A 15493-nucleotide genomic window follows, 5' to 3' on the forward strand; every position below is an offset into this window, starting at 1 on the left:
CCAAAGTGCTGGGATTACAGGCGTGAGCCACCACACCTGGTCCAAACTAGGGTTCTTAAGGACAACATTGCCTCTCCGTCTGAGACACATCCTCAGGGCAGAGACAGACTTCCCCATAGGCTTATGTGATCCCCCAGACTGGGGGCCCCTTACAAGGGAACCTGGCAGAGGTGAGCAAACAAAACAGCCAGAGATGCAGACACTGAGAAGAGGGCTCACTTTATTGAGAAAACAGAAGGTTGAGTCCTTGGTACCACAATGGAGCCTGGGGTAGGCAAAAAGCCTGAAAACAAAGCTTTAAGCTTCCTTTTTTACATGCCCGCCTCCCTGCCCCTAATTGGGGCAGCTCCTATTACAGACCCCCAGGCATGCCTTTCCCTGTCTCTGGGCCCAGTAGATTTTACCAACAGATGTCTGTTTCTGGGACCCAGGAACATGAGGGAAGAGTCTTAGTTCTTTTCCAGGATGGCAGAGCCTTCAGAACCATCAACTCCTACCCCTCCATCGTGCAGAGGCCCAGAGAGGGACAGAGACCTGCCCAACACCACTGCAACGAAGTGGACAATGAAGATTCAAAACCACATTTGTGGTCTCCTCATTCCGAGAGGAGATTCTAGATGAGCCCCGTTACAGGAGTGTATTTGCACCGGCACACGCCAAGGGACTCCATCCCCATGACGCAGATGGCCCGGGACCTTCTTCCTTTCCAGGCTGTCCCTTCCTCTTGGGTCCCTGAGAGGGCAGGAGAGGACAGCATGGCTAAGGAGCTTGGGAAAAGACGTCCTCTTAAGAACTGCTTTCCAGCACATGTTGTCCCACCTTCTGAAATTCAAGGAGATGGTTAAAAGAGAAAAGCCTTTCTCTGGACCCACCTGCAGCATTAAGAACCATGGGTTGGGCTGGGCACGGTGGCTCATGCCTGTAATCCTAGCACTTTGGGAGGCCGAGGTGGGCGGATCAGTTGAGGTCAGGAGTTCGAGACCAGCCTGGCCAACACGGCGAAACCCCGGCTCTACTAAAAATACAAAATTAGCTGGGCACGTGCCTGTAATCCCAGCTACTCAGCAGGCTGAGGCAGGAGAATTGCTTGAACCCGGGCGGCGGCGGTTGCAGTGAGCCGAGATCTCGCCATTGCACTTCAGCCTGGGCGACAGAGTGAGACTCTGTCTTAAAAAAAAAAAAAAAAAAAGAAAGAAAGAAAGAAAAAAAAGAAGCATGGGTTGGTGCAGGCACGGCCTAAAACATTAGATAATATGAAAAAAGCTGCATTTTATTGGGCACTTACTATGCACCAGGGACATTGTTCATTAGCTCAGTAGATAACTACTGTGTGCCCATTTGCATTTCCTGGGAACACTTTCATGACCAAAACAGGCAAGGTCCTTCACTCATAGCTTCTTTCTGAATCTTCTCAACTTCTCATCAGATAAGTGCTGTCATCCATGATTGAGAAATGGCTCAGAGTGAAAAGACATGCCCAAGGTCACACGGCAACAACATGGCAGTCAGTCAGAAAATTATCAAACAAGCAGGACTTCCAAGGCAAGGAAGAAATGGATGGGGAGAGGGATCTACCAAGGTTACAGCAGTTTTTTGAGCAGCTGGCACGTGCCTCTGCTGCCAACGTGATGAGGTGCAGAACCCAGCACGGGGAATGCTCAGCCTGTGACCGTGAGCTGGATGTGAGAGTCTCCTGAGGACCCTCGGTATACTCAGAGCATTTCCTGTCAGGGTGCAGGAAGAGGAAAGCAGAGGAAGTGGACCTGAAGGACCAAAGGTGGGATCCTAGCTGGGTCAATCACTGAGAAGCCATGTGGTCTTGGGCAAGTCATTCCCTTCTCTGAGCCTCAGTTTCCCCATCTGTAAAATGGAGGTAATGATACTATGCCTACCTCATCATCATGCTGTGAAGATTAAATGAGTTATGCCATGGAAGTGCTGTACATTACCCATTGATAATGTCTCAGTGGCCTCTCAATGAAATGGAGTGTGACAGAGTGCCACACTCTGAAACGGCTCATCCCCGGTGATGGTGCTGGGACTAGAACCCGGGCAACCTCGCAGCGCCATGCTCTACTGCATCACTACGTCCACCTCAAGGGCCCCCTCCAGCTCCTCTCTAAGCCCCATTTTGAATTCCCAAGCTGCCTGCAGCCTGAACCACACAGCCATCTGTCACCCAACTCAACATCTGCAAGCTCAGCGTGGGGCGGCCAGGTCCTGATTTGCTCCCGTCACTCCTCCCAGCTCCCAGAAATAAAGGAATAAATACATGATGAAAGAGAGGCATGTGTATGTGTTTTGTGTGTGAGTGCAGGGGCCAGGATCTGGGTGCCAGGGATGGGGGGTGGTCACTTCCTAGGGGCTTTGGGGCCGCTGGGGCCGGCTTCAGTCTGGATCTGCAGCAGGTGTTAGTGGGAGCTGGCAGCCAGTAGTCATGCCCTAGGTGAGGGATCTGCAGCTGACACAAAGAGAGGGCTGGCCTTTGGACAGAGACCCAGCAGGTGCCCAGCCTGGACTGTTGTTCTTCCAAGTCCTCTCAGGATGCTACAGGGCCCTCTCCAACTTGAGGAGCATTTCTTTTTAATTTTTTTTTTTAGACAGAGTCTCGCTCTGTCTCCCAGGCTGGAGTACAGTGGCAAGATCTTGGCTCACTGTAACCTCCGCTTCCTGGGTTCAAGCGATTCTTCTGCCTCAGCCTCCTGAGTAGCTGGGATTACAGGTGCACGCCACCACGCCTGGCTAATTTTTGTGTTTTTAGTAGAGACAGGGTTTCACCATGTTGGTCAGGCTGGTGTTGAACTCGTGACCTCATGATCCACCCGCCTTGGCCTCCCAAAGTGCTAGGATTACAGGCGTGAGCCACTGCATCCAGCCCTTGAGGAGCATTTCTAATTCCAAGCCCAGCAAGCCTCCTTAGAGCAGCTGCCTCTGGCGCCCATGTAATTATCAGAGAATAAGCCTGTATCGAGGCCCCACTATGTGCCAGGCACTTTGGTGGCACTTTGCTCACCATATCTCTAGCTTTCAGACAGTGCTCGTGGAGGTGAAGTGACTTGCCTAAGATCACACTGCTAGCACGTGGCCAAGAATTCGGCAAAGCTAGGATTCTTATTGAGACTGACGATCGTATTAGAGATGGACCAATTCCCACACCTCAACTCTAGAAGGAAACCGAAGCTCAGAGAAGGCAAATCCCTTGTCTAGGTCACACAGCCAGTTAGCTTGAGAGCTGGGATTTGATCCAGGCTTGGGGGCTGCCTGGGCCATGTAAAAAACTAAATTGGAGAGCTCCCATCACCCTCCTGCCCTCCCTACTCGCATCCTCTCTTATGACACTTGACATTATCCATCACTCCCTCCTCCTGGGAACGCCCTCCTCCTCCAGTTTCCATGGTAGCACATTCTCCCCATCCTCCTCCTGCTTCTCTGGCAGATTCTCACTCTCCATGGTGGCTCCTGGGCCAGGAAGAAAGGGGATCCCCAAGCTGGATCTCCAGTCTCTTCTCTCTCTCCATCACTAGCCCCGACAGCTCACCTACTCTTCCCTGTAGGTCTCTAGCTCTGACCCTGAACCCTGGCTCCACTTGTAAGCAGTAACTGCCACTTACCATGTACCTAGAGTTTACTTACGTTCTGGGCCTTATCCCTATACATACATTAAATCCTCACAACCACCCGTGAAGGAAGTCTACTCTACAGATGAGGAAACTGAGGCTCAGAGAGGGAAAGCCAAGATCTGATTCCAGGCTTGACCACTACTTCTGCATCAAGACGAGGTATGAGAGCTGGGCACAGTGGCTCACACCTGTAAACCCAGTACTTTGGGAGGCCAAGGCAGGAGAATTGCTTGAGGACAGAAGTTCAAGACCAGTCTGGGCAACACAGAGACACTCTGGTCTCTATTAAAAAAAAAAAAAAATTGGCCGGGCTTGGTGGCTCACCCCTGTAATCCCAGCACTTTGGGAAGCTGAGGCGGGCAGATCCCCTGAGGTCAGGAGTTCGAGACCAGCTTGGCCAAATGGTGAAACCCCGTCTCTACTAAAAATAAAAATATTAGCTGGGTTATAGTGGTGCACACCTGTAATCCCAGCTACTCAGGAGGCTGAGGTGGGAGGATGACTTGAACCCAGGAGGCGGAGGTTGCAATGAGCCGAGATGGTGCCACTGCACTCCAGCCTATGCGACAGAGGGAGACCCTGTCTCAGAAAAAAAACCAAACAAAATAAATAAATAAAAATAAAAATAAAATTGCTGGGCATGGTGTCACACACCCGTCGTCCCAGATACTCAGGAGGCTGAGGTGGGAGGATCACTTGAGCCCAGGAGTTTGAGACTGCAGTGAGCTATGACTGCACCACTGCACTTGCACTCCAGACTGGGCAACAGAGCAAGATACTGGCTCAAAAAAAAAAAAAAAAAAAGATGATGAAGAAGAAGAGATCTGAAACAGCAGGACATTTTGAAATCAGGGGCAAAATCTTCCCTCCCTCCTCCTGGAGGGAGACAAATGGAAATTTTGGGGGAAACAGACCTACTCTGCAGTTTTGAGAACCCTGTGACGATCTAGAATTACACTGTCAATTTAGAGCTTTAAAATGCACCATGCACAGTACATTCTGAAACGTGAAGATTAGGAGAGCTTCAGGAGGAACAAAAGTTCATGGAAAATTGCTCGTTTCCTTTAGATTTTTCCATTTGGTTTTAGGTCTTCAAAACCTCATTCTGGGGTTCCAGCTTCTAAGGCCTTTCTACTTCACTGATGCCTGGAATTAACTGGAAACATGGACCCTGGAATTCCGGGGATCCAAGTTCTGCCACTATGAACAGGCCCTGTGACTTAGGAGCAAGTAGCCTGACCTCTCTCAGCCTCAGCTCTCTTTGTCCTCAATGGGGATAACACTACTTCCTCACCAGGCTGTCCTGAGGATCAGGTGGGCTGATGCACACAAGACACCTGGCAGAGAGCCTGGCACACAGAAGAGCTTAGTTAAGCCCCATGCTCCAGCTGCACCCAACTTGTTGGGTTTGCCAAGCATTTAAACATCCGCATGCCTCCGCACATGCTATTTCCTCTTTTTGGTGGCCAACTCCTATTCATCCTTCAGGGCCCCCGACCCTTTTCCACCTCTTACAGAACTGCGACAAACATGCGTTTTAGTGAAAAGCTAGAAAAGGCACTTCCCCGTGACACCCTCCCTGGGGCTCCCTGTCACTGCACTCATCACACTGAGGTGCAATCATCTGTTGATGCTTTATCTCCCAACACTGGCTCAGGCTTTCTGAGGGCAGGGCCAAGGCTGACTCATTTCCGAGTCCTGATGCCCAGAGTGCATGCTTGGCATGAAGTAGATTTCAATACAAGTTTGCACTACCTTAAACACACGTGGTCCGGACCTGGGCCCTGCTGACCCCAGGACAGATTTACATATCAGAAGGGGCAAAAAACAGCCAGATCTGTTACAGACACAGGAGATGGCAGTGAGTGGGCTTCAAGGAGCCTTGAAACAGGCCTATCCTGGGAGGGGACACAGGTCCTGCAGGGAGAGTAAACAGCCTGGCTCCAATGTCACCTCCTTCGGGAGTCTTCCCCAGTTCCTAGATTGTCCCTTTTTCTGCCATACCCCCAAAGCATTCACAGGAGGAGCCCCTGATGAGGAGAAGTGTCTCCTGCCATGCTGACGACCTCCCACCCTCAGACGCAGGGGTCTCTGTGGTCACAGGGTAGTGAGAGTGATCTAGGTGGCTTGGGACCCTAGGTCACAATGGCTTGGCAGGCTGGATGTGAGTGCTGGGCATGGCCCCACATCTTTCCAGGACCCGGGGGAGCCATTTCCCAAAGGAGGCACATCCCCGGGTCTGGGGCTGCTGGGAGCCTCACCCTGAGAAGGGGGCTGTGCTTTGCCCTCTGAGAGCATCCCTTCCCCCTAATGCGCCCAAAGCCCCTCTTGGTGCCTAAGTCCCCAGCCCCCTGCATGCTCTTCAGTCCCTGCTGGAGTGACAGCCTCCCAGCTTTTGTTCCAAAGACATGGCTGTGAAAAGGAAAAGAAGTATATTGTTTCTTTTTCTTTTTTCTTTTGTTTGAGACAAAGACGTCAATTTCTTTCCATCTGTCCCAAAAAAGGAAGAAAATTAAATTTGTTTTTACAAGGATGTCAGCACACTGCTTCAATAGGGAGTCAGGGGTGCATTACTGAGGCAGTGTTGGTGAGGGAGGGGAGAGCAGCGGAGGGAGAGGAGATGAGGCACGGGGGAGGTACAGAGAACAAGGACAGACACTGATATTCTGGGAAGGAAAGATCCAGGAGTGCCTGAATAAAATGCCGAACCAATGAAAAGAAAAACTTCTACACCCAACTCCAGGTGGATATCACTCTCAGCAGCGTGAAGGGGATAGCTGGGCTGGAGCAGGTGGGGGACCTGGGGAGCCTGGGGGGAAAGGCAGAGGGGGACACACACTGATGCCGGCATTGCAGTTACAAAAGCTTCTCCCCCCAGTTCCTTCAAGGTCAGGTCCCCATATGGGCAGTTCCAGTTCACTGGAGTCATTGACACCAGACACATGGATGCAGCCAGATGTTGGGAGAATGGAAGAGGATTTCATCCAGGTTCTTATCAGGGCCCAGGACCCAGCACCAAGTGCGAACTGATGCTTCTCATACCCCGCCCCCCGCCCCCAAGAGTCCCAGGCACCACTTACCATCCACGGGATCTAAGTAGGTGGTCCTTTGTCCTCCAGTATCTGGGCCAGAGAAACTAGGGCCCTGGGGACTCACAGAAAGCATCCACCTTCCACTGGAAGACCTAACCTTGAAACAGGAGCCCACCTCTTCCTCCACCCACCCACCACCACCCCTTGGCACGGAGGTCCACTCCGGGTCTGGGTTTTCGAACTGGTTTTGGAAGCCTTCTCCTTCCCAAGCCTCTGGGCCCCCATTAGTACTCAGTTCTGGGGACCCTACCCCAACCAAGGTCCTGTCTTATTACCCTGTCCTGGAGCGGCTGCCCCCCGCTCTGCTGTCCTGTCCCAAGCCCCACTGTGGCCACTTCGATTCTGAGGCATTCCTGCCCATTCCAAGGAAATACATGCCTGTCAAAGAGATAAAAGGTATATTGTTTCTCTCTCTTCCTATCTCTTCTTCCCTCATTCTCCCTCTCTCTCCTTTTTTAGAGACAGGGTCTTACTCTGTCCCCCAGGCTGGAGAGCAGTGGCACCACCATAGCTCACTGCAGCTTCAAACTCCTGGGATCAAGCGATCCTCTCACCTTCCAAGGAGCTAGGCCTGCAGGTGCACACCACCATGCCTGGCTAATTTTGTATTTTTTGTAGCGACAGGGTCTCCCATGTTGCCCAGACTAGTCTCGAACTCCTGGGCTCATGTCCATCCACCCACCTCGGCCTCCCAAAGTGCTGGGATTACAGGCTTGAGCCACCACGCCTGGCCCCTCAGTCTTTTATATTCTATTTATAAAGGTGTCAAGTCGGACCTGGACCTCAGCGAGCCTTGCCCCTTGCTAGAACTCAGGGCTGGGACTGTATCCTGTATCCAAAGTTGAGGCCACAGGCCCTTTGCACAGGCCCCCTGTCTGGTGACCAAATCTTCAGCTGTAGCCACACCCAGCTGTCCTGTCTCTGGGTCTCCCCTCATAGGAGGCTCCTCCCTACTACACAGCGGCCCAGTCTTGCAGCTCAGTTTTCAAGCAACTGTCCCCACCACTGCCTTTTCTGGGTCCTGGGCCCAGACCCCCAACTCCGAAAGTCCGGCTCCAAGTTAGAAACCGAAGCTGTCTCAAGGTTGAAGCCCCGCCTTCCTGGAGATGCCCTGTTTAAGGACTCACTTGTACAGCCACAGGTCCCGCTCTTCTCCTGGAGTCACTGGCTTTCCCGCCCCACCTAGAGCCGCGGACGGGGCACCCAGCCCAGAGGCACTGCGCCATTGATCTGTCCTCTGCCTCGCCCCAAACCAGAGGCCCACCCCATGCCCATCTAGCGGCCCGGTCCCGTCTCCAAAACAGAGGCCCCATCTGGCGGTCCCAAGCCTCCGACCTTCTACTGCCCCATTCCATATCATGGCTCGCGCCTCCCACTGGGACTCATGTGGCCTCCGGGTCACTAGGGAGGGGCGCGCTGGGGGCCGGATGGCCTGGTCAGGCGGCAGCGCCACCGCCGGGACCATCGGACGGGGTGCAGGCGGTGACACGCTCGCGGGCCGTGGCTTCGCGGGCGCGGCTGAAGCTGCTGGGGTCTGGGCGGCCGCAGGGCTTGCGGCAGAGCTGGCGGAAGCAGCGCTTGAAGTTCTCGTCGAGGAAGGCGTAGAGCACGGGGTTGAGGCTGCTATTGGCGTAGCCCAGCGCGATGCACAGGTGCAGCGCAGCCACCACCAGCGGGTCGCGCCGGTCGATGTCCACCAGCGTCCAGACGATGACGAAGATGTGGATGGGCGCCCAACACACCACGAAGGCGCCCACCACCACCAGCACCATGCGCGTGATGCGCCGCAGGCTGCGGTCCTTCTCCTTGGAGCCCGACAGCAGGCGCACACTGCGCAGGCGCAGCAGCATGAGGCCATAGCACACGGTGATGATGAGGATGGGCACCACGAAGGCGAAGAGGAACACGCAGATCTTGGTCACCGTGTCCCAGTACCAGCTGGGGCTGGGGAACTGGAGCATGCACACCACTGCCCCGTCTGGGCCGCGGAAACAAGGAAAGACAGACGGGGTGAGGGGCCTGTGTGCCTAAGGGGCCCCCACCTGCTTGCCCACCCTTCCAAGGCTTGGGCAAGTCCCACCACCTCCTCCCAGCCTTTGTTCAAGGGGATTCTTCTGTCTGGAGTGTCCTCCTCGGCTTCGGTACTTGGTGAACTCTTAGTTATCCGTAAAGACCTAGCAGGATTGGCCCTCATCAGGGAGGTCCCCTATGTTCTCTCCTGGCCCCTTTTCAGCCTTTGTGTCCATGGGTGGCCATAATGAAATCGTTTAGCTCAGCCCACTGAATGCCAGTCATTGCAGTAACTCAAAACACCTTGACCCATTTCCAAACTAGCTCCATTGGGGACAGGACTGCTAAGACAGACAACATGAGTTAGGAGCAGGACTCAGGCCCTACTACATAGTGTAAGGAAATTACTAAACCTCTTGGAGCTTCAGTGGAGTGGGGCTAATGACAGTACCCACATCTCCAGGATTGTCGTGAGGATTAAATAGGCTAAGGTGGCCAGGTGCGGTGGTTCACGCCTGTAATCCCAGCACTTTGGGAGGCCGAGGCGGGCAGATCATGAGGTCAGGAAATCGAGACCCTTCTGGCTAACACGGTGAAACCCCATCTCTACTAAAAAAAAAAAATACAAAAAAATTAGCCGGGCATGGTGGTGGGTGCCCATAGTCCCAGCTCTTCGGGAGGCTGAGGCAGGAGAATGGTGTGAACCCCGGAGGTGGAGTTTGCAGTGAGCCGAGATCGTGCCACTGGACTCCAGCCTGGGCGACAGAGCGAGACTCCATCTCAAAAAAAAAAAAAAAAAAAGAAAAGGCTAAGGAACCTAAAGCATTTAGCATAGTGGGGTTCAAGCTCTTGGTGTACCCACAGGGAAGAGGGGCATATATGTGGGGGGGTCCAGGACTCAAGGATAGGGTCAGCCTCCCTAGAGGGAAGCAGGTCTCAGCTTAATCACAAGAACCTCCTGGCCAGGCATGGGGCTTATGCCTGTAATCCCAGCACTTTGGGAGGCTGAGGCAGGTGGACTGCTTGAGTCCAGGAGCTGGAGACCAGCCTGGGCAACATGGCAAAACCCCATCTCTACAAAAAAAACAAACATTAGCTGGGTATGGTGGTGCATATCTGCAGTCCCAGCTACTTGGGGGGCTGAGGTGGGAGGATCGCTTAAGCCCTGGAGGTTGAGGCTGCAGTAAGCTGGGATAGTGCCGCTGCACTCCAGCCTGGGTGACAGAGCGAGACCCTGTCTCAAAACAACAACAAAAACAAAACAAAACTTCCTTCCTTCTGGGAGGAAAGCAGACTTCAGCTTAACTCAAGGACTTCCTTCTTGAGATAGGAAGGGTGCCTAGGATGAAATGAGCTCCCCATTCCTGGAGTGTGGGCTTGGGCTGGATGAACACCTTAGGGGGTGTTGTGGGATTCTGATACAGCCTCGAGGCTGGCCCAGGGGACTCCCAGGATCTCTTGGAATGCTAGGATTTAAGAAGCCACACAATGGACTTGAGGCTAAGAAGTGAGAAGGGGCTGGGGATCCACAGACAGAGTGGGTCCACAGGACATCAGGCTGGCAGGACCCCTAGAAGTAACTGAATCCAAGACCTTCATTGTATAGGAACCAGAACAGCACTTGTTTAAGGTCACACAGCAAGTGGCCCACAGGTTCAATAAGTGCTGATGGCACACACTGGGAAAGTGTGTGTGTGAGGGATTGTGGAGTGGGGAGGCCCATCTGGTCCAGCCCCAGGAGGGACGCAGTTAATGGCCCGTAAGCTGAAGGCTGACAGTGAGGAATGGGGCTCTGCTGCTGAGTCAAGACCAATGGCTCACAGGCTATAAAAGAGCACCAGGGGCTCTGCCCTTGTGAGGGTCAAAGGTAACCAAGAAGCTTGTTCTCTCCCACCCACAGCATCAACCCTCTGCAAACTTCCACAAAAGGGACTAGAAGGAGTAACAGACCTGGGGGCAGGAACCCTAGGTTGCAGGCCAAATTCCACAAAATGCCTGGCTGTGTGATCCTAAGTAAACCACCTGACCTCTCTGATTCTGTTTCCCTACAGTCAAATGGAGGTAGGAGTCCCTGCCTTGTCTATCTCACAGGCTTAATCATTTAATAGCTATTATTCATTGGGCCTTGGTGATGAGCCAGGACTTGTCCTAAGTATTCTACACATATTATCTCTTTTAACCTTCTCAACATCTCATGATATAGTGTGACTCAGAGAGGTTAATTAGTTACTATGTCTGTGGTGCCCTTCTAAACAATATTTCTCACTTCCTTGCATTAAGGTGGGGCCATGTGACCAGCTGTCACTAGGAAGAAATGGGCCATAAATTTTTTTTTTTTTTTTTTTTTTTAGACAAGTCCCATTCTGTCGCCCAGGCTGGAGTGCAGTGGCATGATCTCAGCTCATTGCAACTTCCGCCTCCCAGGTTCAAGTGATTCTCCTGCCTCAGCCTCCCAAGTAGCTGGGACTATAGGCGCCCGCCACCACGCCTGGCTAATTTTTGTATTTTTAGTAAAGATAGGGTTTCACCGTGTTGTCCAGGCTGGTCTGGAACTCCTGACCTCAAGTGATTTACCCGCCTTGGCCTCCCAAAATGCTGGGATTACAGGCGTGAGCCACTGCACCCAACCAACATTTAAAGTGGCTGTGCTTTCTCCCCGCTCCCTCTCCATATTCATCTGCTGGCCAGATGCCAGCAGTAGAAGATTCAGAAACCATCAACAGGAGGCTGGGTCCCTGAATGACTGTGCTCCTCCTACTCACACTGGATTGTGATGGGAGTGAGAGAGAAACCTCTACTGTGTTAAGCCCCTGAGCTTTGGAGAATGTTATTGCAGCTCCCCTGATACAGGCAGTTACTGTAATTACCATTTTAGCTCCTATTTGTCATTCCCTGCAGGCTATTCTCTAGGCTTTGCTTTGGTCATCCAGGCCAGTGGTTTTCAAATTAGGATGAAAGGGAGTTTAAAATGGGACCACAGATCTTGCAGCCTCCACTGCTCACTGGTCAGTGACACCCTCACCTCACTGGACATCCATTCATCTCTCTATACATCCACACATCCCTGGCCAGCCACCTACATGTACATAACCAGCCATCCATAATCCCCTTCATAAATTCATACATTCCCTTTGGCCAGCAACCCATATGACCACTGATCAGTCATTCATCTTCACAATAGTCAACCATCCGCATGCCCCCCTGGCCAGCTATTCCCATTCCCATTGGTTGACCTTCTTCTACACTCCGACTGGCCAGCCACCACACCATCATTGATCTTGATCAGAATCCAACCTCTGCTGATGAGCCACCTACACTCACCCTGGTAAGTGCCCTGCAAGCCCACAAAGGCCCATGTACTGCCTCCTGTGGTCAGTGGCCTGTGCCACGGTGCACTCACTCACTCACCCCGGGGACGGGTCACAGCCATGACCATGATGGGCACGCCAACGCCTGAGGCCAGGACCCAGATACAGATGTTGATCAGCTTGGCCTTGGCAGGCGTGCGGAAGTCCAGGGCCTTGACAGGGTGGCAGACAGCGATGTAGCGGTCAACACTCATCATGGTGAGCGTGAAGATGCTGGTGAACATATTGTAGTAGTCGATGGAGAGCACAGCCTTGCAGAGCAGCTCGCCGAAGGGCCACGTCTCCATCAGGTACTTGGCACTCTGGAAAGGCAGCGTGCTGGTGGCCAGCGCATCGGCTAAGGCCAGGTTGAAGATGTAGATGTTGGTGGCCGTCTTCATCTTAGTGTACCTTAGGAAGAAATGCATGTGTAATTAATCCCATTTCACAGATTTCAGTTTCACATGAAACTCAAGGAAGGGAAGTAGCTTTCCCAAGGTCATGCAAAAGGTCAGGGGAGGCTAGGCACGGTGCCTCACACCTGTAATCCCAGCACTTTTGGAGGCCAAGGCGGGTGGATCACCTGAGGTCAAGAGTTCAAGACCATCCCGGCTAACAAGATGAAACCCCATCTCTACTAAAAATACAAAAATTAGCTGGGTGTGGTGGTGGGTGCCTGTAATTCCAGCTACTTGGGAGGCTGAGGCAGGAAAATTGCTTGAACCTGGGAGGCAGAGGTTGCAGTGAGCCGAGATTGAGCCATTGCACTTCAGCCTGAGCGATAAAAGCGAAGCTCTGTCTCAAAAAAAAAAAAAAAAAAGGGTCGGGGCAAAGTTGGGACTAGAACCCTGCACTATCTGATTTGGCATCGCTCCTTTCCCCGACAACAGAAGCAAAAGGATTTCTCTGGTTGTGAATAACTTTGGCAGAAGGTGTTTTAAGAAAAATCCTAGGCGGGCGTGGTGGCTCACACCTGTAATCCCGGCACTTTCGGAGGCCGAGGTGGGCGGATCACAAGGTCCAGAGACTGAGACCATCCTGACCAACCAACAGGGTGAAACCCTGTCTCTACAAAAAATACAAAAATTAGCTGGGCGTAGTGGTGCACGCCTGTTGTCCCAGCTACTCAAGAGGCTGAGGCAAGAGAACCGCTTGAACCCGGGAGGTAGAGGTTGCAGTGAGCCGAGATAGTGCCATTGCACTCCAGCCTGGGCGACAGACCGAGACTCCGTCTCAAAAAAAAAAAAAAGAAAAATCCTAAGCCAGGTGCAGTGGCTCATGACTGTAATCCCAGCACTTTGGGAGGCCAAGGCAGGGCAGGTGGATTGCTTGAGCCTAGTTCAAAACCACCCTGGGCGACACAGTGAAACCCCATCTCTACAAATAACAATAATAATAATAATAATAATACAAAAATTAGCCAGGCATGGTGGTGAGTGCCTATAGTCCCATCACTCAGGAGACTGAGGTGGGAGGGTCGCTTGAGCCCAGGAGGCAGAGGTTGCAGCAAGCCAAGATCGTACCACTGTACTCCAGAGTGGTTGACAGAGCAAGACACTGTCTCAAAAATAAATAAGTAAATAAAAGAAAAGAAAAAGAAAAATACTTATCTTCTGAAAGGTACTAAGCAATATGTTTAAAAATAAAACTGGGCTCCAGCAGAAAGCAAATCTGGGTTCTAATCCTGCCTCTACTACTTATTATATTAGCTGAGTGACTCTGAGTTAGAAACTTGAACTCTCTAAGGCTCTGCATCCATAACTGTAAAAAGAGGGGTGATGTTTGTAGCAATCTCTTAGGATGGCTGTGAAAATTTAATAAGCTAACACAGCACTTAGCTCCAAGCCTGATGCATGGAGAGCACTCTGGACACAATCGCTGTTCTTTCTCTTCACAGGTGAAGAATGGAGCTGGGGGCTAGACCAGAGTGACTTGATTCTCTAGCTCCTGGCACTGACCTGGACTTTGGGGAGTATGATTGGTCAACTCTGAGGAAGGGACACTGCCTAGTAGATTGGCTGGGGTCTGAGACCCCCTGGGTGTCCTCGGTGGTAGACCAGAGCCCCCAGTCCTTCCTGTGGCTCCATCCAGGCCTCCTCATCCCCATGCAACTGGACTCACCTCTCTGCAGAAGCCACAGTGCATCCCTCTTCCCATCCACAGTGGTGTGGGGAAGCGGAGCAGGTGACAGGGTCACACATCCAACCGAAGGCGTGAGCCCAGGGGTCCAGGCCAGATGTCTACAGCCAAACTCTTCACCCAGCACTCCCAGCATCCCTCCATGCTCTCTGCCCTGCACAGCTATCTACATTACAGTTGGCCCCTTGTTTGGCCAGTTTACAGCCATGGCCCCTTCTGCACCAGGGCCTGGGCAGGGCAACAGGTAGCCTGGGGGAGACTGCATACACTGAGCCAGACCTTCCCAAATGCAGTGTCACCACCACAGCAACACACGGGCACCCCGAGACAGGGCTATATGACGCTGCTCTCATGCCTCTGGAGTGATCTGAGATACCCAGAGGAGGGTTACATGAGTGACTCCTCAAATTCCAGAGCAGGAAGAGAGACACATTGAGGGGAAGTGATTTTATTAAAGCGTTGCCTGAGGGATCGCTTCAGAATTGCCGGAAGAGCCTGGAAGAAATGCAGGGTCCTGAACTGCACCTCAGATCTGAGCAATCTTTATCTCTGGAACTGGGGCCTGGGAATCTTCATCTTTAAGAAGCACCTCCTCACCCCAAGTGATTCTTATGAACTCAAAAGTTTGAGAATTACTATGTAGCCTAAAGCCTCCATTTGGGAGAGACAGGGAGATTGAAGCCCAGAGAGGCAGCAGGACTCACCCAAGGTCACACAGCAACAGTGGCGGAGCCAAGGCGAGAACTGAGACCTCCTGACTCCCACGCTCCCTCTTTCCACCACCCCAAGGGTGGTCCCATACTGTATGCCTCCATTCGTTTAGAATCTCTCTTATCCCATGCCCAGCCCTGGACACCTAGGATGAGGCACTCAGTGTTTTTGAATGACGGAATAAACTCGCATCAGCTAAGGCTGTTCCTGCATGAAGTGACTGGTATTTTTGGTTGAAAAGAAATTGACTCACTCATTGTCCTCCAGGGCAGCATCTGTCCTACTCCCTCCCAAATAGCTGTCATTTGCTCTGGGGCTGGAGAAGGAAAAAGTTTTGCTCAGAGACAGCAGAATTGCAAGTCTCAGGAAGTGTCTTCAGTGGGGTGTGGGATCACAGCTGTGTGGGAGGCGGTCTCATCCCCACAGCTGACTCGTCTAATTTCTCTGCTCTTACGCAGAACAATTAGAGGCTGTTCTTTGCCTGCTATTTTGATTTGTGAAGGATCCTTCCATTCCCAGAGGGGGCTGGGATGCTGGGAAGTGGGTGATGAAGCTGCTGTAGTTAGTCCAAGCG

At 52.3% G+C, this 15493-nt stretch overlaps 1 protein-coding gene across 1 annotated transcript in view; it reads right to left on the reverse strand.

Annotated features, from left to right (window-relative positions):
* Nucleotides 1-200: 200 nt before the first annotated feature.
* OPRD1 (opioid receptor delta 1) overlaps nucleotides 201-15493 on the reverse strand; it is a 60981-nt gene continuing 45688 nt past the window's right edge. The window contains exons 2-3 of the mRNA XM_055389575.2: nucleotides 12131-12480; nucleotides 201-8690 (exon numbers count right to left, since the gene is read on the reverse strand). Of these exons, the coding sequence (XP_055245550.1) occupies nucleotides 8149-8690; nucleotides 12131-12480 (892 nt within the window). The 3' untranslated portion in view covers nucleotides 201-8148. The remainder of the gene's footprint in view (nucleotides 8691-12130; nucleotides 12481-15493) is intronic.

Source organism: Gorilla gorilla, chromosome 1 (assembly GCF_029281585.2).
Source record: "Gorilla gorilla gorilla isolate KB3781 chromosome 1, NHGRI_mGorGor1-v2.1_pri, whole genome shotgun sequence".
Classification (NCBI taxonomy): domain Eukaryota; kingdom Metazoa; phylum Chordata; class Mammalia; order Primates; family Hominidae; genus Gorilla; species Gorilla gorilla.